Source organism: Colletotrichum karsti (assembly GCF_011947395.1).
Source record: "Colletotrichum karsti strain CkLH20 chromosome Unknown Scaffold15, whole genome shotgun sequence".
Lineage (NCBI taxonomy): Eukaryota > Fungi > Ascomycota > Sordariomycetes > Glomerellales > Glomerellaceae > Colletotrichum > Colletotrichum karsti.
In genome coordinates this window covers 1-24,497 of record NW_024065915.1, presented here as the reverse complement: position 1 = coordinate 24,497, position 24,497 = coordinate 1, and the positions used below count along the sequence as shown (strand labels likewise).

General features: G+C 57.2%; 7 protein-coding genes across 7 annotated transcripts; 5 read left to right on the top strand and 2 right to left on the bottom strand.

Annotated features, from left to right (window-relative positions):
- Nucleotides 1-6,319: 6,319 nt before the first annotated feature.
- On the top strand, nucleotides 6,320-7,952 carry CkaCkLH20_05252 (uncharacterized protein; the record flags this gene model as incomplete). The annotated part of the gene is made up of 3 exons (XM_038887971.1): nucleotides 6,320-6,494; nucleotides 6,550-6,709; nucleotides 6,758-7,952. The coding sequence occupies 3 exons, from the start codon at nucleotides 6,320-6,322 to the stop codon at nucleotides 7,950-7,952; spliced, it is 1,530 nt and encodes a 509-aa protein (XP_038746447.1).
- A 1,498-nt stretch (nucleotides 7,953-9,450) lies between these two features.
- Nucleotides 9,451-11,113, top strand: CkaCkLH20_05251 (alpha-galactosidase; the record flags this gene model as incomplete). The annotated part of the gene is made up of 3 exons (XM_038887970.1): nucleotides 9,451-9,811; nucleotides 9,928-10,011; nucleotides 10,185-11,113. The coding sequence occupies 3 exons, from the start codon at nucleotides 9,451-9,453 to the stop codon at nucleotides 11,111-11,113; spliced, it is 1,374 nt and encodes a 457-aa protein (XP_038746446.1).
- Nucleotides 11,114-12,201: 1,088 nt separating this feature from the next.
- CkaCkLH20_05250 (alpha-galactosidase) lies at nucleotides 12,202-15,258 on the top strand (the record flags this gene model as incomplete). The annotated part of the gene is made up of 1 exon (XM_038887969.1): nucleotides 12,202-15,258. One exon carries the CDS (start codon nucleotides 12,202-12,204, stop codon nucleotides 15,256-15,258), a length of 3,057 nt encoding a protein of 1,018 aa, XP_038746445.1.
- A 291-nt stretch (nucleotides 15,259-15,549) lies between these two features.
- CkaCkLH20_05249 (fpd1 benzoylformate decarboxylase) lies at nucleotides 15,550-16,488 on the bottom strand (the record flags this gene model as incomplete). Its single annotated transcript, XM_038887968.1, has 2 exons — nucleotides 15,550-16,156; nucleotides 16,211-16,488. 2 exons carry the CDS (start codon nucleotides 16,486-16,488, stop codon nucleotides 15,550-15,552), a joined length of 885 nt encoding a protein of 294 aa, XP_038746444.1.
- A 460-nt stretch (nucleotides 16,489-16,948) lies between these two features.
- CkaCkLH20_05248 (uncharacterized protein) lies at nucleotides 16,949-17,577 on the top strand (the record flags this gene model as incomplete). Its single annotated transcript, XM_038887967.1, has 2 exons — nucleotides 16,949-16,991; nucleotides 17,054-17,577. 2 exons carry the CDS (start codon nucleotides 16,949-16,951, stop codon nucleotides 17,575-17,577), a joined length of 567 nt encoding a protein of 188 aa, XP_038746443.1.
- Nucleotides 17,578-18,700: 1,123 nt separating this feature from the next.
- On the bottom strand, nucleotides 18,701-19,862 carry CkaCkLH20_05247 (uncharacterized protein; the record flags this gene model as incomplete). Its single annotated transcript, XM_038887966.1, has 2 exons — nucleotides 18,701-19,655; nucleotides 19,702-19,862. 2 exons carry the CDS (start codon nucleotides 19,860-19,862, stop codon nucleotides 18,701-18,703), a joined length of 1,116 nt encoding a protein of 371 aa, XP_038746442.1.
- Nucleotides 19,863-21,492: 1,630 nt separating this feature from the next.
- Nucleotides 21,493-22,728, top strand: CkaCkLH20_05246 (uncharacterized protein; the record flags this gene model as incomplete). The annotated part of the gene is made up of 1 exon (XM_038887965.1): nucleotides 21,493-22,728. One exon carries the CDS (start codon nucleotides 21,493-21,495, stop codon nucleotides 22,726-22,728), a length of 1,236 nt encoding a protein of 411 aa, XP_038746441.1.
- Nucleotides 22,729-24,497: the final 1,769 nt, after the last annotated feature.

Below are 24,497 nucleotides of genomic sequence, written 5' to 3'. Positions count from 1 at the left end.
AAGTCCCGCGAAATCTGGGTCTGCTAGCAGCGAGACCTCATCCTTGGGCCGAGTGCCCCTGATCACACGACCCACGAGGCCACCTCTTGCCATCAATTCACTCATATGCGCTAGGCTGACGAAGGCTGATAGGATGCGGTCTTCGAGATCAAGGTCTGCGAATGTCGCTGCTGGACGGATGTTGCTTGCCGGGTGGGAGCCAGGCGGCCGTCATCCAAATGACGCGGATCGGAGCGTCTGCTAATCAACGGGGTGTGAGGACGTGTTACGTGGTATGGCTTGACGAGCGACGTTGTACGCGGAATAAAGTCCGTTTCATCGTCAACGGCCAGCCAATATCGCAGCACATATTGTCCGTCCGTTGCTTGCTAGGAGGCAAGCTTAGTTGAGGAGGGACTTTTGCCCACCAGAGCCGTGCGGCATCCATGGTATGGTGACTGCCATGAACTGTTGTGCCAGCTTACGATGTCGACTTTGGGGTTGTAAGAGGCCGGCCATTGTTGGTGGTCAGGAATGTAAAGTACCATGCGCAGATGTTTTGGATGGCTTCAGGCATTCTTCTTGGCTTCCGTCTGATATGCCACCCAAACACTGTTTCGACGGTGAGGAAACAAGCACGGTAAGGTTAATAATTGAGTCTGGAAAGGCAAACGGTTCAAACGAAGGTGTTTGGCTGGCAGCGCAAACGGCGGGAATTCCTTGCAGAGCGCCTGCTGGTGGATGTGAAATGCATTGAGAACCATTCGGACGACAGGTCTTGGCCGGTGTGGTCGCTTTGGGAAGAGTTCGGATGATTGGCGCATTGCCTCTGTTAGCGATGGGCTGAAACTCGTTTCGAATCTTGGTGTCCGGGGTCTTCCCTGAGGAGGGCGATCAGGGGAAGGGCTGAGCCAGAGTGACAAGCTGAATGCTGAATCGCGGGACGCTGCTAAAATTGCTGTGTCCACGTCAGTCTGGATACCCAACAGAGACATCCCTGATATAGAAGATGACGATAGTCTTGAGCGCGACTCGCGGTTGATCAACGACGACGACGACATTGGTCGTGATGGAGCGTCGTGTCGGGGAGAACAATGGGAGTCGCACTTGTAAGACACTTTGTTCGTATAAAAGAACTCGTATCAGATCATCGACGATGGCGGGGTCGCTGGTATGGCGGCCTGGCGATCAGCCGAGACCGCCGACCGTTGAAATGTAAGGCGAAGAAGAAGGAAAGGCGGCGCCGGGAGTTGTCGAGAATGGAATGCCGGTGCGATCGTGGCACGGTTGGAATGTTTGCTTCTTGTCGTGCGATTCTGTCTGGACTCCCGGCCACTGAGGGGCGTGAAGCACGGTCTCACGAGCGTGCCAAGTGAAGGCGGTTGCCTCGAGTGAGATGACAGGAGAGGCGCACCCGGAAGACGCGAGGATGCTGTGCAAAGGAGGACATGCTGAGTTTTCATGATGCCACGCGATGGGATTCTTCGTTGTCGATGCTCGTAAAGATGGCCAGCAGCGCGCAGGTAGTGGACTGCTAAGCGCCTGTCGTGCGAGGGCCGGTTTTGGCTGCCGTGCCTCTGCATCTGCATGCTTTCTGCAGCCTCCAATGGCGGACGCAGGACGGCATGCGATTCTTCAGCTGTTGGCCCCTCGCGCCGTAAACGATCCAGAGAGCTGTTTCTCGAGATAGCGATGACGCTTGCCCCCTCGCCCCCTCGGTCACCTATGCCTGTGCCTGGTCGTTCCCTGACTGGTCGGAATATTCACGGGACATGTCTCTTGTACCTGGGCGTCGAGGCGTCACAGAGGATGATGTGTTATGCGGCCAGAAGCCCTGTGGAAGGGTGCTCGGGAGGACAACCGACTGACAAGGAGAAACATGGGCGGCGGCTTTCCCCTAGGGATTTGTTTCTGCCCGGCGCAATCTTGGGTTGATTGCATGCTGGAGCCAAGATGGAGGAGGATTCAGATGACCGCATCTCCATGGGGCCCAATAGCAATTGCCACGGCGTGGTCCGGCGTGGATTGATTCGCGATCCGTTTAAAAGAGGGCCAAGAGGGCCGTGATCCGGGGGTGGCTCAATGTCCGTGAGAGGTTGAGAGAGGAGGTGAGCAGCGAGGCAAATTATTATCCGTACGAAAGTTCTTGGAGATGGCACAAGGCAGAGCGAATCGCGGTTGGTGGTTGGTGGTGTGCCCCTGGCGCAAATGAAGTCACCGCTGTCTCTCGGAGCCGGCGCGTAAGCCAGCTCCAGGGCCCCAAGGCAGGGCAGGTGTGGTCGAGCTGTTGGTGCCGGAGCAGTTGCTGGAATTCGCAGATGCCTAACATTAGCGCAGATCCCAGCCGTCCCTTCGGCCCCACTTGGCTGTTCTGTCAGGTCGGGTGGTGACAGTTCATTGGCTCCGAACGTCAGGAGCAGGGCTATCCTTCATCAAATTGTCCAATCACAAAATTCGAGATCTCCCCTTTGCACCCCACTAAGGCCCGCATTGTCGAAAGGGGCACGCACCAAGGGGCCGTTGTCGGGTACGTGCCGCGGTACCTGCATCTCAGAAAGAGGGGGTAAGATTGAAACTGACCACTCAGCGTAGCTCATTTAGCCCCTCGATGTTCCCTCCTGCCCTTTTTTTTCGCGCTCTCTCCACCTCGACGTCGTGGTTCTTTCCCACACCGGAAAGAAGACTTCCCACAGTTCAGTGTTCCATTGGCCGCAGATCCTCGGAAGAAGAAAAGAAGGGGCACGTCGTGTTGGGGTCCTCTTCCTTCCTCTTGGCTTTCCTTTTTCGCCTTTTCCTCTCTCCATCTTGAGTGCCACACCTTCACAAAGTGCCATTTAGCTGGTGGATGCAGCTTGCGGTACCTGCATATCGCATGTGTCACTTTGAAGCCACTCGCGGCATTTGTTCCTGGCTTCTTTCCATTCACATCGCAGAGAGGCCATTTCATTCGTTTGCGCCGGTGCGCCGGTGCGCCAAACTACGGCTGCAACACAATTCCCCCAAACTCGCGCCAAACCGTTGGTGCTAGCTTCTTGGTGTGAGGTGGTGGCCAAACATGCTAAAATGATCTTCTTTGCTCTCCCGTAAGGCGGGCGAGGCAACATGAAGCAGTAGTTCGCAAAAAGCAAAAGCTGTGGCCAGCAAACGGCGCCGGCTACCCGACATATCGTACTGGACCGTCTCATCATTTCTTTGCAGCAGCTCATCGATTCTGATAGTCCCTCATCTCATCTCATCTGGCGCATCGTCATCACGCACCCGCCTCACCTCACATCTCATCTCATCTCGTCCATCTCATCTCGCATTGCCGGCCTGGCCTTACGGATACACCACAGCGCACAATCTGCCATGCCCGTACTACGCGTACGAACTGCGAATGCTCTCTGTGTCTCTCGGCCGGGCAGTTCCTTTTGCTTAATTTTTTGCCTCTCGCTTCGTCCCTCGCCTGACCTGGCGTCTTATCTCCTCCACATTTTAGTCGCCTCTCGTCGACGTCCGTGTGCGCCGTCGTCTGGCGTTTGGCGTTAGGCGTAGCAGGTGACATTCATCGCCCACAATCGAAAGGGGGGCCCAGCGGCAAGCCTCCGAGGGGACCAAGGGACTTGGGGACCTCATCAATGAGATGCCGTTGTGATGCGTGCTGAAGGTACATGCGGGCTCGTACCATGCCGGTCCCGGTGGCACAGCCAGCAGGATCCTGGTTCCGTCGCGCTGGCCCGGCCCCTTGAAGCAGTACCTTAATCTATTCCAACCCACATCGAGAGCGATCCCTCCCACACTGTTCGCCCGACCGCTGCCCTGGGGCATATCGCCGCAAGATGCCGCGGGCAGACAGCGCGGCGTGACGGCCCAGCGTAGCAGTCGCTGCAGGTCGGACACAGGTCGCTGTCACTGTCACCGAGAAAGACTCGACGCCAAGGTGATGTTCACTGATCAAACAGAGGCAAGAGAAGCAACGAGTTGGTGAGTTGGCCACCTCCAGAGATCGCCAGTGAACGGGTCAGCAGATGGTCGGGGAGGTTGATTAAATGACAGTCAGATCCATCCTGAATCCCAGATCCCCGTCGCAGGCGAAGAAAAGACGAGCATTGAGTGGGAGAGAGAGCGAAAATGCGCCATTTGTCTGCCATGATCCTGGGAGGAAGTCTGGGAATAGCCACGGAATCAGACAAACCAAACCAAACTGGTCAAACCGACCAACATTCATCGAATCGAAGCGAAGGCTCTCTCCCGCCTTCCTCCCGTCGCGCATTCCTTTCGGTGGCTAGTGTTGGGAATGGGGGTGAAAATGGGGATGGCAGATGGCTGACGATGCTATTGTGTGCCGTGTGTGGTTGTTGAAGGAAGGGTTTTTGGAGGGTGTGTAGATACGAATATTCATACCCCCTGACATGTCTTTTTTATTTTTTCTGCCCTTCCCCTTGGTGAGGAAATGGCCCCGGCACTCAAGGGGCGTGGGAAGGCGGCACCGCTGCACCGCTGCACCGCTGCACCGTCCTCACCTCCCCATAATGGATCCATCCGTACACCCCCGGCCCCCTCCTCTCCTCTCCTCACCTCATCCACGACTTGCTGATGGACGGATGGATGTGACCATGTGCCCTTGCCATCCATCGAACAGAATGCGAATTGCCCATATCCTCAAGCCATGTCTCTCCACCTTCTCTCCGAACGTCTGTTTCCTACCTAAGTCCTTCTCTCCCGGTCTTCTTCTTCTGCATCACCCTCATTCCTGTCCCTCATCCTCCCCTCCTTCCATCCCCCTCCTTCTTTTTCCGTCACCTTCACGGGGTCTCTGACTGTCACTCTCTCGCTCGCTCTCACTCACATACGCTCATTTTTTTTTTGATCTCGTGGCGGCCCTGCTCTTCCACCTTCGTCGCACACCATCAGCCATTCCTTTTTTCTCACCCTCCGAAAAAAAAATCCCCGACTCGCGGATCCCGTTCCTTCGCCTTGGCTTCCTCCTCGCAGGTTCCTGCACGTTCATTTCTCTTGGACCCCCGTTTATGTGTGTGTTGATCGCATTCGTTTCTTGACTCGACTTGGTATTTTGAAGGACAGCAGGCGCTGATCGACAAACTCAAAGACTGCCTCTGCGTGGTATTATCTCTTGGTTTTTTTTTCCAGCCTCCGGTTCTAGGACTATCGCCAGACCCTCGTCTTACACGACATCGACATCGTCAGATCGCAACGCCGTCGCATACAAAGCTCCCGACGTCAACTCCGCCACCGTTGCGTAAAGTCTACTCGTATCAGACGTAAAATCGTAGAAGAGGAGGATTCACCGAACCGAACTCGCAGCTCCGTAGCGTTTCCGACGACAACCCGTACCGTATCCAACCCCATCTCACTCCGCCTCACCGAAAAGCGACAGCTTCACCTCGCGCCGACCTGAACTTAGGAATCTGCCAGTGCTGGACATCGGACGCCGGAATCTCATTTTTGGGTTGTATTGCTGCAAGACGAAATCCAAAGGTCGCCATCTCCAGGTCCCAGTGAATCACGGCCTCTCATTGGACGATCTCGAGGTCACCCATCACGGCCCTCACCTCAACATCAACTGCGCCTTCCAATAATACTATTGAAAGGTTACCAGGACGTCAAACGCCAGGAAATATTTCCAGTTGCTAAAATCCTCTCAAAAGTCGGTTCTCTAGAAGATTCGACTCCGTATCAAAGGACAAACAGCGCTGCTTAGACCTGTTGTGGAAATTCCAAAAAGGGAAGGCTCGGTCAACGACATCGCTCCTGCCTCCTTCCATCATCAACCTCACCACCACCACCTCAACCACAAAAAAACCGCCTTTTTACCCCTCCCGCTAGCGCCCTCGCTTAAGGACCGTTTCTCTTGCCCTCACCACCTCACCACCTCGCGCCTGCCTGGTGACTGACAACAAACGTCCTCCGCCTACTCTACGTGCCTCGACTTCTCTCCCGCGTTCACCACCCAAAAATACAAAACACCACAACAAACCTGGCCGAAAGATCACCAAGTATCGTTTGCGCGCGCAAGTCAACCAAAGACTCCCCGAGAATCGTTCTCTCCTCTTCCAACTGGGCTTTGGAACCATCTTCTGCTCCCTCATTCAATATCCTCTCTATTGATTAGGGACTGTTTGGTTGCTCAGGTAGCGATTTGATTCGGGTCTTTCCAACCGGCAATTCTCTTGTCTCGTCGCCTACACTCCTTTCGGACCTCAACGACTCTCTCTTCTCTTCAAGTCGTATACCTTACTCTGATACCCATCTTTCGTATCATTTCTTACCGATCCCCTTTTCTCCCTACCCTGAATCTTCAACTCTTGTCCTCGACAAACAACCGCTTCTCACCTTCATCATGCGCGTCACGATGAAGACCCGCAACGTCTTCGTTGCCGCCGCTGGCTTCTTTGCCACCGCCGATGCCTTCTGGCGCATGGAGTGCCAGGGCCGAGTTGGTTTGGCCCGTGTTGACCCTCTCATGTCGCCTGGCGAGCCCGCTACTCACGTCCACGCCATCCACGGATCCAACGGTATGTTCTTGTTTCCCGACTTTCGAATGACACTGGGAGACTAACACCATCCCAGGAATCTCGCCCAGCGCCACCTTTAGTGACCTGGTCGCTGCTGACTGCACTTCGTGCCGTGTCAAGGAGGACAAGTCCGCCTACTGGACCCCTGCTCTCTACTTCCAGGACACCACCACTGGAGAGTTCGAGGTCGTCGAGCAGGTCGGAGGAATGCTTGCGTAAGTCATCTGTCCATCTCTCGTCCATGTCCCGTGCTGACTTGACAGGTACTACCTTCTTAATGGAAAGGATATCAAGGCATTCCCCCCTGGCTTCCGCATGGTTGCCGGCGACACGTTCCGCCGCAACTACACTGCCGGCGATGCCTCCAAGCCTGACCCCGAGAAGTCCGTCTGGTCTCTTCTCGGCCAGACCAAGCAGTCCGTCCTCGAGCAGCGCGCCGTCGGCTTCAACTGCCTGAACTACGCCCGCGCCCCTGAGGGTACCCTGTACCGTCACTACCTCCCTGACAAGTCGTACCTCGATGCCAACTGCGCCGATGGCGTTCGCTTCGAGATGATGTTCCCCTCTTGCTGGAACGGCAAGGACCTCGACTCGGACGACCACAAGTCTCACATGGCCTACCCTGACCTCGTCATCGACGGCACTTGCCCCGAGGGTTTCGAGACCTCCACTCCCAACCTCCTGTACGAGACCATCTGGAACACCGCCGCCTTCAAGCAGCGTACCGGCCGCTTCGTCATCGCCAACGGTGACACCCTCGGCTTCGGCTACCACGGCGACTTCATGTCCGGTTGGGATGAGGAGTTCCTCCAGAGTGCCGTCAACACCTGCACCAACCCCTCCGGCAAGATCGACGACTGCCCCCTCTTCACTCTCCAGAGCGAGTCCGATGTCAAGCAGTGCTCCATGAACGTGCCCACCATCCTCTCCAAGGAGAACGTCACCGGCCCCGACAACATCCTCCCCGGTAACGTCGCCATCACCTATGCTGACGGCTCCTCCGAGGGCGGCGACGTTTCTGCTTCTGCCAGCTCCACCATTGTCCTCCCTACCCTCACCATCCCCAGCCTGTCCTACAAGCCTGGCAAGACTGCCACTGGCAACCCTCTCCCTGGTGAGGTCTTCCACGAGAGCGGCAAGGCTGGCTACGGCACCACCTCGTCCGCCCCTGTCAGTGCCGAGGCTGCCTCTTCTCAGGCTCCCGAGGTCTCGACTCCCGAGCAGACTCCCACCCCGATCTTCGAGTCCATCACTGCGGCTCCCACTTCGGCTCCCGAGTTCGTGTCCACTCAGACCATCACGAACGGCCACACCGTGTCGATCATCTACTGGGAGGAGGAGATCGTCTACGTGACCGAGTACGAGGACATCACCTCGACTCTCACCGTCACTGCGTCTGCGACGCCCGCCGCCCTGCGCGCGCGTCACCTCCACCACCACCGTCGCCACCACATCTAAGTGGCCCCGCGTGTTTTCTCAATTTTCACGGAGTTGCTTCTCCATTTCGGACATGGCTTGCGAAAATTCGGATATGGGGGGTTGTCGTTTGTTCAGGACGAGCATCAGGATGCATGGTCCTTTTCTTTAGGAGTGGACGTTCCACAGAAATGATTTGGCTTCCCATTGGTTTTCCCCCATCTTGCTCATGGAGACCTTTTGCTGTTGTCTGGACATTCTGAGCAGACACAAGTTTTTTGAGGTAGTTAGCAAGGTACGGGGCATGGCCTGCGTCATGAGATATGGTGATCATTAGGCGGCAAATCATCAACTTCTTCTTGCATGTTTTGTTTTTTCGGTGGAACTCTGCGTGAGCTGATCGTAGTTGGGGTCGTCGTCGTCGTAGGGTTGTAGGGGCGGTCTTTGGTCTTACTTTTTTTTCGACTCGGTCCATGTCGTAGGCGTTTTATGTTTTGAGAGATACCTCTTGCTCAATGTCTGTTGAAGTTATACCCATCCTCAATCTCCGTCCTCCCTGATGTGCCCGTCGACCCCTTCAAAACATTCCGTACATGTAGTCTCAGGTGATCAATCTCGTGATCCGACGTCAAAATAGCCCCGGGTTCCCCGCACGTCGATTCCTCCGCTCCCGCCGTTCCGACAAGCGACGTCGTCAAGCCAAGCATTTCACACGTTCACCCCGCCGCCGCTCTTCCGCCAGGCGGCGATGTCCTCGATCTAGACCGCATCCGGATTCGCGCCCAACGGCCACGCAGTTTGACGTGCATAAGTCGCGTCTCTATGATCGAATCACACGGCGCCATTCCCGACGCCATGGGAAGCGAGCATGTCGGTTTTTCTCAACGTTCCCCGCTGTTCGTCGCCCGTTGGACCGGTGTCATAGGGAAGATGAAGGCGGAGTTGGAATAAGGTGAGGTGGTGAATGACATGCAGCACAGCTAGCGAGCTACCCCTCACGACTCCATCTTTCCACGGACGGCGATCCTCCGCGCGTTCGGGGTTGTGAGCTCATGGCGTCGCATTTCTCCTTGGGGACTGCGACGTTGGGCCTTTCCCGCCAACAATTGACGGTTATTCTGGTGTCCTTCTCCTCATCGGACGAACGTACCCCTCGCGTTCGAGGCCCCCTCATCAAAGATCTTTGAGCTTCTGGAATCCCCACCCCCGGTTGAGGAGGAACTGGTGTTCGTCCACTCCATCCTGGTCACCCACCGCAGACATGGCTCGACACATCTGCTTGGCCATCGCTTCGCTTTTGTTCATTGCGGGGATGGTGGTGGTGATGAGGGTAAGGGATTGGGAGGGGGATGGGTTTGGGGTATGTTGCATTTTCTTGTTTTCTTGGGTTTGATGCTACTGAGGGGGCTTGCTTGCATATCCGTGTGCTTCCCACGATGTTTATATCAACATCCATCCGCGCCCCCCATCCCACCGGCCGCCGCGCATCCCCAACCGGACCATCTCTATTAACCTCACGTCTCCTCAGACCCTCCTCACAATGCGCCCCCTCCACCTCCTCACCGCCCTCGCCGCCCCGGCCACCGTCTCGGCCCTGGTAAGCCCGGACGGGCGCACCGGACGTCTCCCGGCGCTCGGGTGGAGTTCGTGGAACGAGTTCGGGTGCGACATCAACGAGACCGTCTTCGTGGGCGTCGCGCAGCTCATGGTGGATCTGGGGCTCAAGGATCTCGGGTACGAGTACGTGAATATTGATGATTGCTGGAGCGACAAGGAGCTGAGAAGGGATAACGTGACGGGGGAGATCGTGGTGGATGAGAAGAAGTTCCCGCTCGGGATGAAGCATCTGGTGGATCGGGTGCATGGGATGGGGTTGAAGGTTGGAATTTATAGTGATGCGGGTGAGTAGTCCTCTTCTTCGTACTGGGTGATGGGTTGCGGATGGGTATGTGAGGCGTGTCGTGGGAATGATGAGTTGGTTAGTGTTTGGGGCTGTTACTGACGAGACTCCTTACAGGAACGTCCACGTGTGGTGGTTACGAGGGATCACTCGGCTATGAGGAAATCGACGCCGCGACGTTTGCGAAATGGGGTATCGACTGTACGTTCTTCCTCTCTCCGTTTCATTTCGGCTTCCCTTCAAAGCATCTCCCTACGTCAGCTCACTTCACACCTCTCCCTCTGCCCTCCCCCGCAAAGTCTCACCCTCAAACACACATCATCCCTCCTCACATCTTCATCCCTTGTGTTCTCCACTCTCTGACAGCTACCCAGACCTGAAATACGACAACTGCAACGTCCCCAAGGAATGGTTCGACGACTGGAAATACGTCCCGGAACTCTGGCTCGGCGGGCCCCCCAACGAGAACCAAGACAACGGCGACCCCGTCAACTCCAAGACCGGCAAGCCCGCGCCCGCCGGCTACGACTGGTCCGCCTCCGTCACGGCCGAGCGCTACCGCCGCATGCGCGACGCCCTCCTCCTCCAAAACCGCACCATCCAGTACTCCCTCTGCGCCTGGGGCCACGCCCACGTCGAGGCCTGGGGCGCCGAGACCGGCCACTCCTGGCGCATGTGGGGGGACATCTACCCGGAGTGGCTCGGCCAGCACCAGTGGTCCTGGGGCCTGATGCCGATTTTGAACCACGCGGCCTTCTGGTCCGCGCCGGCGGTGAACACCTTCTGGGGCCACGGCGACTGGGACATGCTGGAGGTGGGCAACGGGAACCTGACGCTCAGCGAGAGCCGGAGTCACTTTGCCTTCTGGGCGGCGCTCAAGTCGCCGCTGATCATCGGGACGAAGCTGGAGGGCATCGCGCCCGAGATCCTGGCGATCCTGACCAACGAGGAGTTGGTAAAATTCAACCAGGACCCGGAGCACGGGGCGGCCGCGCAGCCGTACAAGTGGGGCGTGAACCCGGACGGGGCGTGGAACCAGACGCACCCGGCCGAGTTCTGGGCCGGGGCGAGCGTGCGGGGGACGCACGTCTTCGTGCTGAACACGCTCGCTGGGACGGAGGAGAAGACGGTCGTCTTCGGGGAGGTGCCGGGGCTGGAGGCCGGGAAGAGGTACGTCGTGCACGACATGTGGACCGGGGAGGACTTGGGGGTGTTCGAGGACGAGGTCACGGTGGAGGTGGAGAGTCACGACACGGCGGCGCTGAGGATCAACGAGGTCAAGTGTGTTAAGAGGGCTGCTTAGTTGTGCGGGTGGAGGGTCTCACGTGGAGGGATTTCACGGTGTCTATCTTGGGTTGATGCAAGGGGGGCCATGTGATGATGCATGATAAAACATGAACAGAGGGAAAATCGACATCTTACCTGGCCCAATTCGAGAACCAAACAACAAGATAATAAATACTCGCCTCCCCAATCACAGCCATTGCACCAAAACGGGTTTGCTTGTTTACTTCGTGCGATATGCCAGCTCATCTCACACAAATGACATCCGCATGCCGCGCACGCACGAACCCCGTGAGGCTATTCCCAGCCGGGCCCGACGCCACCCAGCCCGGGCCGCGAATGTCATATTACATCACGTTCCCTACTTCCTCCGGCTGACTCCCCCAAGGAATGTTCTTGCGCTGGGGAAGGGGGGCAGCCTTTTCCTTTTTTTTCTCTCTCTTCTGTGTTGTGCTATCTGTCTGTCTGTCTGTCTGTCTGTCTGTCTCCCATCCCTCTATTGGAATGCATTCCCCGGGACGACGCACTGGATACGCATTCCACTGGGGGCGGGTTTCTGATTAGACCGAGACTGAGACCTACCCAAGAGAAGAAGCCAACCACAAACAAACCACGGCCGGAGCGTCATGTTGTGAGAGGACGGCGGTTGGGTGATTGATTGATTAGGTGTTTTGGAACATGAACATGTATTCCAGCCATCCTTTTTGTTTTCCGTGGGGGGCGAGACCTTTTTTTCCTTTTCGTCTTCTGTTTTTCTTGAGGTTTTGGGTCGGGAAGTTTTTGGATTCTTCGTTTCATTCTTGAGGCTTGTTTACTCAATTTGCCAATCTCAACTTGATGGCTTTCTCGCCCTGAGTATCTCTTTCTGTCTGTTCCTTTCCGATCTTGATAGGAATATCCAACGGTAGAGAGAGGCGTCTGTGTGAACAAAGTTCAAGAAAGAGTGACGGAGGAAACGAAACGACAAGAGCCTCCGCACCATGAGAATTCACCTCCACGGCATCACCATCGCCCTCGATCCTGCCTGCTCGACCCTCCCACGATCCCCTCGCCAAGAGGCGTAACAAAACCCCTCTCACACTCACCACCACGACGGCATACCCAACAATGTCGACCCTCCTACTCCCCCGCGAAGACCTGCCAGGCACAACGACCCCGAGCACGAGCGGAAGCGGCGGCATGACCCTCCCGCTCCTCCTCGCGATCGCAATAGGCGGCGGCGTCCTCCTCTTCATCTGCCTCGCCTTCCTCCTCATCGCCCTCGCGGGCCGGCGCCACCGCCGCGAACAAGCACGCCTGGCCGCCCAACAGTGCTCCCCACGCTCCGAGGAGGGCGGCGGGGGAGGATGTGGCTCGGAAAGCGGCGCCGGGGGGTACTCCCCGCGCACGCCGAGCCCGCGGCCCCGACGCCTGACCAAGGCGAGGCCCAGGACGTACATGGACGTGATCGAGACGCGGGAGAAGCAGCCGCACCGGTCGCTCGCGTCGATCATGGGGCTGCCGCGGAGTAAGACGTTTAACGTGTTTGGAAGGTCTGGTTGGGAGGTCGGCGGTGGGCAGCAGAGGGGCGGGTATTTGAGGAGGAATATGAGCTGGATCGACGAGGACGCGATTCACGGGCCGAGGGTGCTGAGGGATGAGAGGAGGTTGAGTATTCGGGATAGTTTCATCCTCAGGACGCCGACGTTGCCGGATTTCTCGGATTATAAGGTGGAGGAGGCGTTTGCTGATGGCGGCGGCAGTGGTGGTGGTGGTGGTAGGTTCGGGGGTGAGCAGCAGCAGCAGCAGTATATCCAGCAACCCCGGCCGGTGAGTCTACCGCCGTCACGTTCCGGTCTCCCCCCGCTCCCGAGAACGGCGTCGTATGAACTGGCGGAGAAGCTGGCCGCCGCGGCAAGGGGCGGCGTTCCCCCGCCTAGTCCGCAGGGTCCGAGGCCCGTTCCGATGCCGGTGCCGATGCAGAGGCTGCGGCACAAGACCACGGAGTCGGACCTCGCCGAGATCCTGAGGTCGACGGAGGAGAGGTTGCAGAACGGCACGCCGAGTAACAGTCGGCCGGCCACGCGGCAGAGGGCGAACTCTGCGTCTGCGGGGTCGAGTATGAGGACGCCGAGGGGGTCGCCAACGAAGTCTCATTCGCCCGTCAGAATCGGCTCTCCGGTAAAGATGGGCTCACCGACGAAGGGCGGGTCCCCGGTCAGACCGTCACGATCGCCGACGAGGTCTCAGTCACCTGTGAAGTACGGCTCGCCGGTGAAGAACGCGGTGATAACCCACGTCGGACAGGCGCTCGACCCCACCGCCCAGAACCGCACCCGCACGCCGAGCCCGTCCAAGAGGATGATCGTACCGGTCCTGGTGCAGACGCCTGTCCACCCCGGCCACCGCCGCAATACCTCGCAGTCCTCGGCGGTCTCGGACGCGGACAGCCTGTTCGGGGAGACGACGCCCGAGATCGAGCATGTGCTGCCGACGGGGCTGTCGAGTCCGAGTCGGCGGTCCGATAATGATTCCCCCGGAAACGGGGACAAGCCCGAGGAGAGATGCACGTCGATGAAATCCATCGGAAGCAACGCCTCCTCGTCGCTTTCGACTTTGTACAGCGTCAACGAGCCGGAAGACGACAGCAAGACCGGAGGAAAGGGAGGGGGCGGCATCGTTCGGGGACGAAAACCAAAGGGCCTCATCATCGACACGCAAATCTGCGATCCTTTCGTCACACCACCGGTCGTGCCGCCGAGGAGTCCCAAGCGCCAGGCGTCAAGCCTGCCTCCCCCGCTCCGCCGCATCTCGCCGCCGGAGGATACGCCCGTGATCGAGGCCCCCTTCCCCTCCAGATCCGCCAGCAACTCGCCCGTCCCGCGTCCGCTGGACGTTATCAAGCGGAGCAGCACGGCGGACCGGAGCCCGACGCGGCTGTCCATCATGACGCACACCCCCGACCTCGCCGCGACGCCGGAATCCATCCGCCCGAAAAGCGTGGCGTCGATGAAACCCGTCTTCCTCGTCTCCAGCACCAGCGTCGTCAGCATGAAAGCCAGCCCGGGGACGTCGCCCGAAGACAACAGCCACAACCGCCGCCGCCCCGAGATGCCGAACAACAGATCGACGTTCGGCCAGAAGCCCATCTTCCCGCCCCCGCTCAACCTCCAGCCCGGACATACCTCGCCGAACCGCGAGGCGATGGCGATGGGCAGCCCCGCGGGCGCCGTGTCGATCACGAGGGGCGGCAACATCTCCCCCGCGCTCCGCGCCGTTCGGAATCCCCGCGAGAGCTCGCCCTCCGGTTCGCCGCCGCGCAGACCCGCCCCGAACCCAGAACTCCTCGGCGAGCTGCGGCGCGGATCGCCGACTTTGGGACGGTATAAGCGCCGTGGGATGGCGAGCCCGATCCGCGAGCGTGCGATGTCGCGGCAGCCGGCGAATCCGAGGGACAACCGGGCCGACCGGATGGTCCCGGATACCGAGTGTCCGTCGATCGTGCTCAAGCCGACCGGCTCGCCGAGGCGGAACGACTCGTTCCGGCGGGACTTCGCGGTGATGGGGCTGCAGTCGACGGTGGCGCAGCTGCGGAGGATGAACAGCCAGATGAGCACGCTGAGCGGGGCGTCGTCCGTCTCGGACCCGGATAGTCCTACGCTGCCGAATATGCGAGGCGGCGGTTTCAGCCCGGACAGGAGTAACTCGCGAGTCAGCAAGATCGGGCGGCAGAACTACCTCTCGCTGGGAATGAGTCCGAAGGCGAAGAGGAACACCATCAAGGGCGCCAGGAACTCGATTGCTGTGATCAAGGGGCGGCCTGGGACGGCGGGTAGACTGGAAGGACTCAAGGCGGCGGTGGAGGAGAAGGAGAACGAGGAGGACACGGGAAGTCAGATGATCAGAGGGCCGAGGCCGCTGAATCCGACGCCGAGGAGTGCTGGGAGGGGAGGTCCGCGGGCGAGTACCGGGATGATGGAGAGTCCTACGCGGAGGACGAGTGATAAGTTTGAACTGGGAAAGATCGTTGACGGGGAGGAGAGAAAGATGGAGAAGGCCAGGCATCAGAGGGAGGCTCTTGGTAAGCTGGCTGGTCTGGAGACACACAAGGAGGTTTCGCCTAGGAAGGTGTCGGAAGGACTTGCGACGGGGACGAATAGGAATAGTTCGCCCCTGAGGATTTGAGAGCTATGGTAGTTTCCTTTGTCTTTTGGAATCATTCGTTGGGATTGCTGGGTTTACAACTTGGGGAAGCGTGTTATTGGGATCTATGGCGTCGATGTCATTATACCTAGTTCGACATTAGCAGAGCACAGATATCACAGTCCCTAAATTTGAAGTCAAATCGAAATCGTCAAATCATCCACACGGGAGTTTTTCAAACGCGAAAGACGGTTTCCTACCTCGCTTGACTCACTTAATCCATCCCAACTGTGGTATCATGTCGTGCCTCATCAGCCCCCTCCTTCAACTTCTTTACTGCTCATCCACGCGCGGGCGCTTGTTCTCCGGGTCATCGTGCCCGTTTACCTCCGCACCATTGACCTCCTCGTGGCCGCGAACCCTACCCGCGCCCTCTCCAAGCTCACCACCCTCCTCGCCATCCTGTCCGCCGATCCAGTTTCCGTCCGCGTCGAAGTGCAAGTGCACATTCTCCGCCGTGATCCACCCGCCGCTACCGGGGAAAGCAGGCGGCAGACCGCCGTCGGCGGCGCCGTGCAGCACGCCAGAGTATCCTTCGACTGGCTCGTGGTCGTTCTCGAAGATGATGCGCCCGCAGTCGTCGTCCTCCTCGTCCTCGTCGACGGGGTCCGGGTGCAGATCCGAGCACGCCGAGATGGCGTCGTAGAACTTCTGCACGTCGGCCTGCGCGCCGTCCGTCACCGCGGGGACGATGGTGAGGTCGATGGTGTTGTAGTCGTCGTCGCCGTCGCCGCCGTCGGCGAGCTGCAGCTGCATCCAGATGGCTTGGAGGGGCGTCGTCTCGGAAATGGAGCCGACTTGCTTGACTGCGTGGATCGAGATGGAGGGGTACGGGATCGCGACGCCTGCGACGGCGGCGGCGGAAAAGATGGTGAAGTTCCTGCGCAACAGTCAGCCTCAGCCATTGGACGACAGTCGTCAGATAGAAACGTACTCCGAGTTCACAAAGACGGAGACCTGTTGCTCGGCGAGCTCCTCGTTGGAGTCTCTCAGCGTGGCACCCTCAGGCGCGGTCGCAGTCGTCGAGATATCGGCAGGGAAAACAGCCAAGCTACCCTTCTGCGACGCAGGAATCCATGCTTTTGCACCGTCGAGCTGGTAGTGCAGCACGGGCTTTCCTCCAAAAAACGTCTCGGGAGTCTGAGCCTGATGCTCTTCGATCGGAGTGTAGTCCGCCACAGCGGGTGGAGAGCGGATTGTCGTCGGCAACATGTTGATGATGTTTAAGAGATCCTTGAACGGACTCTGCTTTGGCGCTGCTGTGAGACCCTTCATGGTGGGGGGAAAGCTTCCTTCCTCCAGCTCTTATCGCTATCGCCACGTGATGAACCAAGATGATGTAATCGGGAGAAGATGGAGGAAAGAGGGAAGGCGGTGAAGAAAAGAGGTACGTACTCAGATCCCGCTCGGAGGGGTCTGAGCTCTCCACACCGACCGCCCCACCGCCCGTCGTAATCACCCACCTGTGACCTTGAGGTTGAGGTAATCACGTATGCAGTACCCTGCTCATTCCGTCGCGGGGACGACAAGCAACCGCATCCGCAACTTGCAACCACCCACGGACTTCTCGACGAGTCTCAGGCAGTCGACCGCTGCAAGCAGACCCCATGCGCCTCTACCTGAGCTGATCCGTCTGCCAACGGAAATCACACTCCCATTCGATCCTCACTGACTGCTCTGCCTCAAGGCCAGCTCGCCCATCATGTACAGCAATCGTAAGCCAACCCATCCATCCGTCCATAAACCTCAACCTCCGAGTTTAACATACTTCTCACAGGCTCCCACCCGCTCCTCGAGCAGGTCCCCCTCACAGTCTCCCCCTTCATCAACCTCCCGACAGCAACGACCCTCTCCTACAACTACAAGGCGATGCCCTCGGCCCTCCCGCCCTCCGCGACCGGCGTCCCCGCGGCCGTGACCGACGACGGCAGCGGCGCCGGCGGACCCCCGCCCGAGAAGCCCAAATACGTCGTCTCGCAGTCCGGCCACGCCGCGCACCCGGACGACATCATCGCCTCGTGCCGCGCGCTGCAGGCCCATATCACCAAGATGCAGGAGGACGCCGAGCGCGACCTGCGCGAGCTCGAGGACCGCATCCAGGCGAGGGAGCTCGCCGAGAAGAGGAGGGTCGCGCCGGGGTGGTTGGATAGCGATGCGCGGATCCTGCAGCCGGAAAGGCCCGGCGGCGAGGAGCAGGACGCGCAGACCATGGCGGCGGAGCAGGCTGGGGCCAGCGAGATGCCGGCTAATGACCAGGGCGCGGAGCTCGATCGGGTGTTTGGCGGGTTGAGCATGAAGTAAGGGAAGTTCTGAGAGCGAAATCTTTTGCCGCGTTGCAGGTGTGGTTACTTCTTCTTGGTCTGGCGTTACGGGATTTGGGCAGCCTCGATCTCGATTCGGGCTCTCGGCGGACTCTTGATATCATTTTACGTTTGTCTAGACGCACTAGCCTGGTCATGGGATATTTACTTCGCACATGCGCGGGAATCTCGAATGAACTTTTCATCAATGACACAGTCCAGTTACCGTCTCCTTTTACATTCGCGCGCATCCCGATAAAAATGGAGGCGATTCGAGAAATCGCGAGTAATCTACATCTTTTCTATGTCTTCTTCACGCCCAACGCCCAACACAGGTTTTCTCTCACCCTCAAACCCAACAAGGCTAAGCCAGCCTTCGCAGAGTGACTGGATGATGGCTTTTGAAGTTCTCAAGGATGCCCAGGAGCTCTGATAGCCGACGACACATAAAGACCTGACCCCAACCGCCCGAGCCAACAGACCATGTGCACCTTTACAGCCCTCGTTCTGTCCGAAAACGTGGCAGGCAACAGGCTTGCAGTCACTTCACAGCCTTAAGCCGTTGTGTCTGATGCTGTTAGACAACGGCGCAGGCCGTCGGCTGTATTCAGTCGTGGTTGCTTCTCCAAACCTGAAGCCTTCATGGAGACCCCGCAACAAACAACATCTTGTGATTTCTCATCCCGATCACGAGTAACGATAAAAGGTTCGGTTCAGCGGATGACACTATTGGCTGAGTTGTCAGAGGTCGGCATATATTCGTGGAGAACGAAGGAAATTTCTGGGCTTTCTGGCTTTGATATCTGAGATAGTATACCATCATTCCCCAGGTAGACTATACTGCGTTGAATAAGAGGATATGCTCAGAATTCCAAAGGTCATAATGAAAATTCGCATTATGAACATAGCGGAGGAGTATTTTCTATAACAAACCAGACTCAGCGTCATCTCCATGGTTGTGATCGATGCGTTGTCACTCAAGGTGAAAATATGACAGCCAGCATTCTTCAAAGGTGTCAACCAATGGCCGTCCCCAACACGAGTAAACCATCTGCACAACTGGCTTGACACAGCCCTACTGATTGATAGCACGACCCAGAATCTACTCTGTTGTCATCAACTCGTCAGCAATCCTGAGAACTCGTGTTCATCGTTGTCGAACGAAGACGCAGCTCCATACTCTCCAAGTCCGCCTCTTTCTCCGCCCCAGAAGCACGCACAAACACCCCATCGCGAACCATGAACCGGGGCTTGTCGGTTCGACGTCGGGATTTGATCACGGCCACAATCTCATCCCATAACTTCCGGCTGGCGGCTTTAAAACTCCCGATCTGTCCAGCAGATCCGAATGGAGGCTGAGTCCCGTCGATGAGATGTTCGACCGCCTCATCAGTCGCCAACGTGCTTCGCCGTAGTATCTGGGAGATCTCGGGGCTCTCTGACAGCTGAGCGATGGTGTGCCAGGCGTTCTCCGGGAGGCTGTTGTGCGTGGAGCGGAAGCGCCGGCCGACGACGCCGAAAGTTGCGACAAATACACCGAGGACTCCCACCACCGACCAATACCCCCTACCACGCACCGGCACCGGAGCCGCCTCCAAAAACGTAACGCTCGCAGTTCCAACTGGGGAAAACGCTTCCATCAAAGTATAGTACCCCTCGCGCGCCCTGGCGAAACGCACAGCCTGCAGCGCCTTGGCTGGCGAGCCCGGGGATATCATGGCTTGGGTGAACAAAGTCGTGTAGAATATGTCTACACCCATGTCGCTCGAATCTGCTGCCCTGCAAAACAAGCAGAAGGCTATATCTCGACCGGGCAAGTTTTCTATCATGTGGAAGAGTCCCGTAGCCTCGTTCATGATTCCGACTCCGGCCGCGGAGGGTTGAGTGATCTCTGGGCTGAGAGACATCACTTGGCGCTCTTTCAGCGAGATGGGAAGCGGCATAACGCCGAGTTGCGCATGAACAAAGCTCATGTCATACGACTGGTCTTCTCTCTCCCACCAAGTCGACGGCTCTAAGTTCGTGGTTAAGCTTTCAGCGGATATGTTGTAGTATACACTTTCATTGCCGTATGAAGACCTGCGCTATCGTTAGAATCGTATGGGGTTTGTTTACTTCGACTCACAGCAAGGGTGTGAAGCATGCCGTCATTTGGAAAAGCATCTCCCAGAGTTTTGTGCCGTCGTCCGCAGCCAGGCCACGAAATGTTATGTTGGCCCAGTGGTCAGAGGTTGTAGTAGTAAGATTAAGAGTTTCGGTCTCTCCGTAAAAGCTGCCGTCTGTCATATTAGGGCTATGAGGATCCCTCCAGGAGTTCGCGCCATCCCAAAGAAGCCGCATTGGAGACCAGACACTATGGCCTTCAACAAATGATGAGTGGTGGAAAGTATTGCCTAGCTGCGTATAGCGACAAATGGCCCAGATCTTGTCGTTCGACTCGACTTCCATGGAGGAAATAAGGCCGCACTCGAAAGGGACAAATGATGAGGGAGCGTTGCCTATGCCAGCCTTTTCCAGTATGTCTCTGTCAAATGATATATTGCCGTGTATGCCGCGTGCCAATACCGCGCCCAAGTGTCTTCAAATCGGTCGCCGCTTTTACAGGGCGAGCCTAGCCTCATGCTACAGTGAGCGGGGTGAGCAGGGTGGGCAGGGTAAGCCAGGCATCTTTGCAGAAAACTGGGTTATGGAACAGGGCCACTGTTATCGACATTTACATGACTGCGACAAGCGCGAGTGAAAAGAAGTGAATTACGCACCGTGATGCACTAGCGAATAAGAACGGAAATGTAGAGGCATGCGTCCTGGCCAATAACGTTCTAGGCGCCACAGTCGTCGTCGTACGACGCTGACACTGCCTTCAAGGCGCAGGGCCTAAGTGACAGCCCACACGCGGGTGCCAGGATGACGCCTGGCACACCACAGACCGATCCCAGGAATCAGTGGACATAAACTGCACACCCGGAAACCGGTCCTAGGAGGATTGTGGTGCATGCCCTGCCTACCATCCTAGGATTGGTGGCAACGCCTGGTCATCAGTCCTGGGAATCAGTCCCCGGGACTTAGCGAAGAAACCCAAAGCCAAATCCTGGGATTTAGTGGTCATCTGTAAACAGGCCCCAGGATTCTAGTGTGTGTCCTGCATACTGTCCTAGGATCAATGAATGCCTCTACATACACATCCTGGGATTAGTGTTCGCCTACAGTTGGATGCATTCCCTTGCTACCAGATATCCAGCATTCGGCTTCATTACATGCAACCAGGTGCCGGTAGGGTACGCCCGTACTATTCACCTCGCTGCGCGCGTGGTTACAGGTAGAAGTCTGCGCAGGATGGTGGTGGGCTGACTTGAAGTTGAACCATTTCGAGGGTTGCCATCACCCAGTGGATCCTAAAGTACCAAGTGTAGTGCCACGCGTGACAACTACCCTGCAGACCATTTGTCAGCAGGGGCTGCTACATATTATCACAAAATAATACAAAACGACCTATAAACGACCTACAAAACGCAAGTCTTCAGTCGTCACCTTTCAGATACCCATACCATAGGCAATCACAACGGTTGTGGGGATGTTCCCATCTCATAAGGTAGGCAGTGTAGTTGTCGAAGGTACATGCCGATTCGCTGAGGCACGTGCTGATTTTCCAGTACGTAGCAGTGCTGGAACTCTGTTCAAGGTACCTTCTAACTCCACCTTCCACCTCCACCTTACACTTTGCATCCTCCACCTCAACTTCTCAACAACACCACCAAAACATCTAAATTCTTTTCTTTCCCACAACAACCACAACAACGACCACGAAAAAAAACAACAACCCCCAAATCAGGCACATTCGCCTCACCAAGCCTCTGACCTTCTTTTTTCCCTCTTTTTCTCTACCTCCTGCCAGTCCTAGCCTCAATTGCATTGCACAATGGCCACCATGCAATTCTTCACAGGCGCGCCCGGTTTTGTGGATGGTAAGAAGAAGGAAATCAACAAAGCAGACAGAGAGATCACAGAAATGGTCCGTGAAAGCGCCCACCAAACTGCGAAATCACTGTTGTCGTCTCCTGCGCGCTCACAGTTGCAGTCACAGTCGCCGTTGTCTCCTTCCAAACATGACCAGACCAAGTCCATTGGCGAAACCCCTCGGCTTGATACCCCCGAGAACCTCCAAGCCGACCTCGAATATCTCTATCTCCTGCAGACCTCTGCTCCTTCCTCGTCTTTACCGCCTTCTGCCTCCTTTCACCTCGCCCCCGATGCCCTCGGTCGCCTCGAACTACTCCTCGCCCATATCCGCGTCGCCCGCTTCTCCTACGACTTTGTCACCCAGTCCGCCCATATCATGATGGTCGAGACCACCATACACAGCCAGTGTAACCGTGCTATTGGAATCCTCCTCGAGAGCGCTATTGAGAAGCTCGCTGACGCCGTCACTGCTGCTGCTGCCGCTGCTCCTGCTACCGCATACGGGCCTCAATTGGGCCACGACAACGACGCCGGCACCGAGAACCAGAACGAGCAGAACGAGCAGAACGAGCAGAACGAGCAGAACGAGCAGAACGAGCAGAACGAGCAGAACGAGCAGAACGAATCCCTTCATATCCTCTCCAGACGTCTTCGACAAGTCTGGAGCGACAATGCCGTCAGAATCGTCGTTCCCAACAAGCTCAGGAAGGATCCCGACAACCAGTTCATCGATAATGAGGCCGCCTCCCCTATTCCTCCTTTCGTTGTCGAAATCTCCTACAGCCAGTCGCTCAAGGACGCCATGAAAAAGGCCGAGCTGTACGTGGAGCACACCAACGCCCACGTCCGGACGGTCCTTATCCTCGACATCCAATACCCCAACATCTCGTCCATCCGTGTCCACCTGTTTGCAACGGAAATGACAGCCGCCGGCCGACCGGTTCTGCACGAGGTCCAGAGCCTCACGCTGTTCGATTTTGCTGATGCCACCGCCGCCGCCGAGCACGATCACGATGCCGCTTCCCCAAACCCTGGCCCTCTCCGCCTGTTTGCCTCCGACTTTCTCTCCGTCGATGCTCACGTGCCAGCCCGGCTGAAGCGCCCCATTCCGTTTGAGGGCCATGGAGACGAGTACGTCATGTCTCTGCACTGGCTCTGTCCCTATGTGTTTCATCCTGCAGGCTTTGCTAACTGAATTCACCCAGAATTGTGCAGGTTGAGATCCCTTTTGAGAGTCTGCGCGACACTTGCCTCAGGGCCCGAGAACTACATTTAAAGAAGCAAGAGAAAGCCCGGAACTTCTGGTAGCTATGTGACAGCTCACCCTCCCCTACATGCCATACCGAGAGAAGCAATTGCAATTGGCATCAAGATGGCTAGGATACACGGGAGATGAGGAATTTCGGCTTGGATTGCAAATGCAATGAACATGATTTGGCGTTTGGCATGGTTATGGTCGTTTTTGCTTTATAATACCCCAGTGGAATTTCAGGATCTTGTTGGAATAGAGGAAATTTCCTCGTCTTTTTCTGGTTTATCTGCTTCCGTCTCCCGCCTCGTGAGATTCGTAAAGAAGGGCCATATTCGAGGTCTCATAATGAAAGGTCGAGAGTCCATTTGGCAGCGACGGAAACCACCGTCGCGGTTCTCACACAGACGGGGGAAAGGGGTTTCACAGCATAGTGGTATGTGTCAGGAGGGTCATCGGAATCAGCTCCGTGAGCACCGCCGCATCGTCGCCAAGGGAGGGGTCCATGCTGTCCTAGGAATCTCACAACGACGGACACAGGCTTTCTTGGTCACCTACGGGGAAGGGACGCAAGGAAGCTCAAGGTGACCTATTTCGTTGCGATGTCTCCTCGGTTCCGAAGCTCTCGCGCCAGGGCCCCGCTCACTATCGGCTACCGTACGTTACCTTCCACGCGTTCCTCGTCTGATGCTTCATCGAAGTAAGCGGCGGTGACTCCGATGGGTGAGTTCCTGATACTTTTGCGGGCAGCTGATGAGCTGATCAACTACTTTGCACTTCGCTGTCAAGACGACAACTGCAGTCACCTATGCTTACAATTTCCCTGCAGCTCAAAATGCCCTCAGGTAAGCCTCGCTTCCGACGCTGGCAAGCATTTGAAGAAATCACACCCCATCGCCCGGCCAATTCGCTCCTCCGGACACCCGAGAACCCCGGAGACTACCGACGCGTCCCTCAATACCTCTGATACCGTTGACCTTTTCAAACTCTGCGTGAGAGCCTAGATGGGCTGCCAACTTGGAAATGAAATGGGTACGGCTGAGAGATCTGGTCGCCGGTTTGAAAGATGGATACTGGCCCGGGTCGAGTAGACAGCATCACGATAGAAGGACGAAATCATACTGGAGAAGCGGCGGCGGTAACGGCAGCGTCAGCGTCGCCTCCCCGTCCCAGAGGGTACCATCCCGGCCGAGCGCACCGGCCGTGTAGGAGCACGGCTTCACATGTCTCTCCGTTTCCCGTCTACCTCTACTAGGTTCGCCCGCCCGCGCGCTGCTCTCCCACCGCCACCGCCACCGCATAGCTTTCTCCCTCACTCCCAAGTCTCGATGCATCGAAAGCTTCATTCCTCACTCAACGTAGGCCCATTCCTCCTTGGCTTAACGTTATGACATGCTATTCTTTTGTTTCGTTGCGCTTCTGGCGTTTCTGACGAGGTGATCTCTATAGTATTGCGCATCTCGGTGGTCGCCGCCCTCCGAATGAGTTCCCTGTCCATCATCAATGTAGTCGCTCAGCGATCGGCCTCTCGCCCCGGGGGGGGGGTGGGGGGGGGGGGGGGGGGGGGGGGGTCGGTGTGGGGGTGGGGTGGGGGCGCGCGGGCTTTGATTGCGAGGTGGAGGAGGAGAGCGCCTATTCCGACGAGGGTCGTGATGAGGCTGATGATCTTTTTCGTGCTGTTAGTAATGATACTTGATGTGTATGTTTGAAACTTA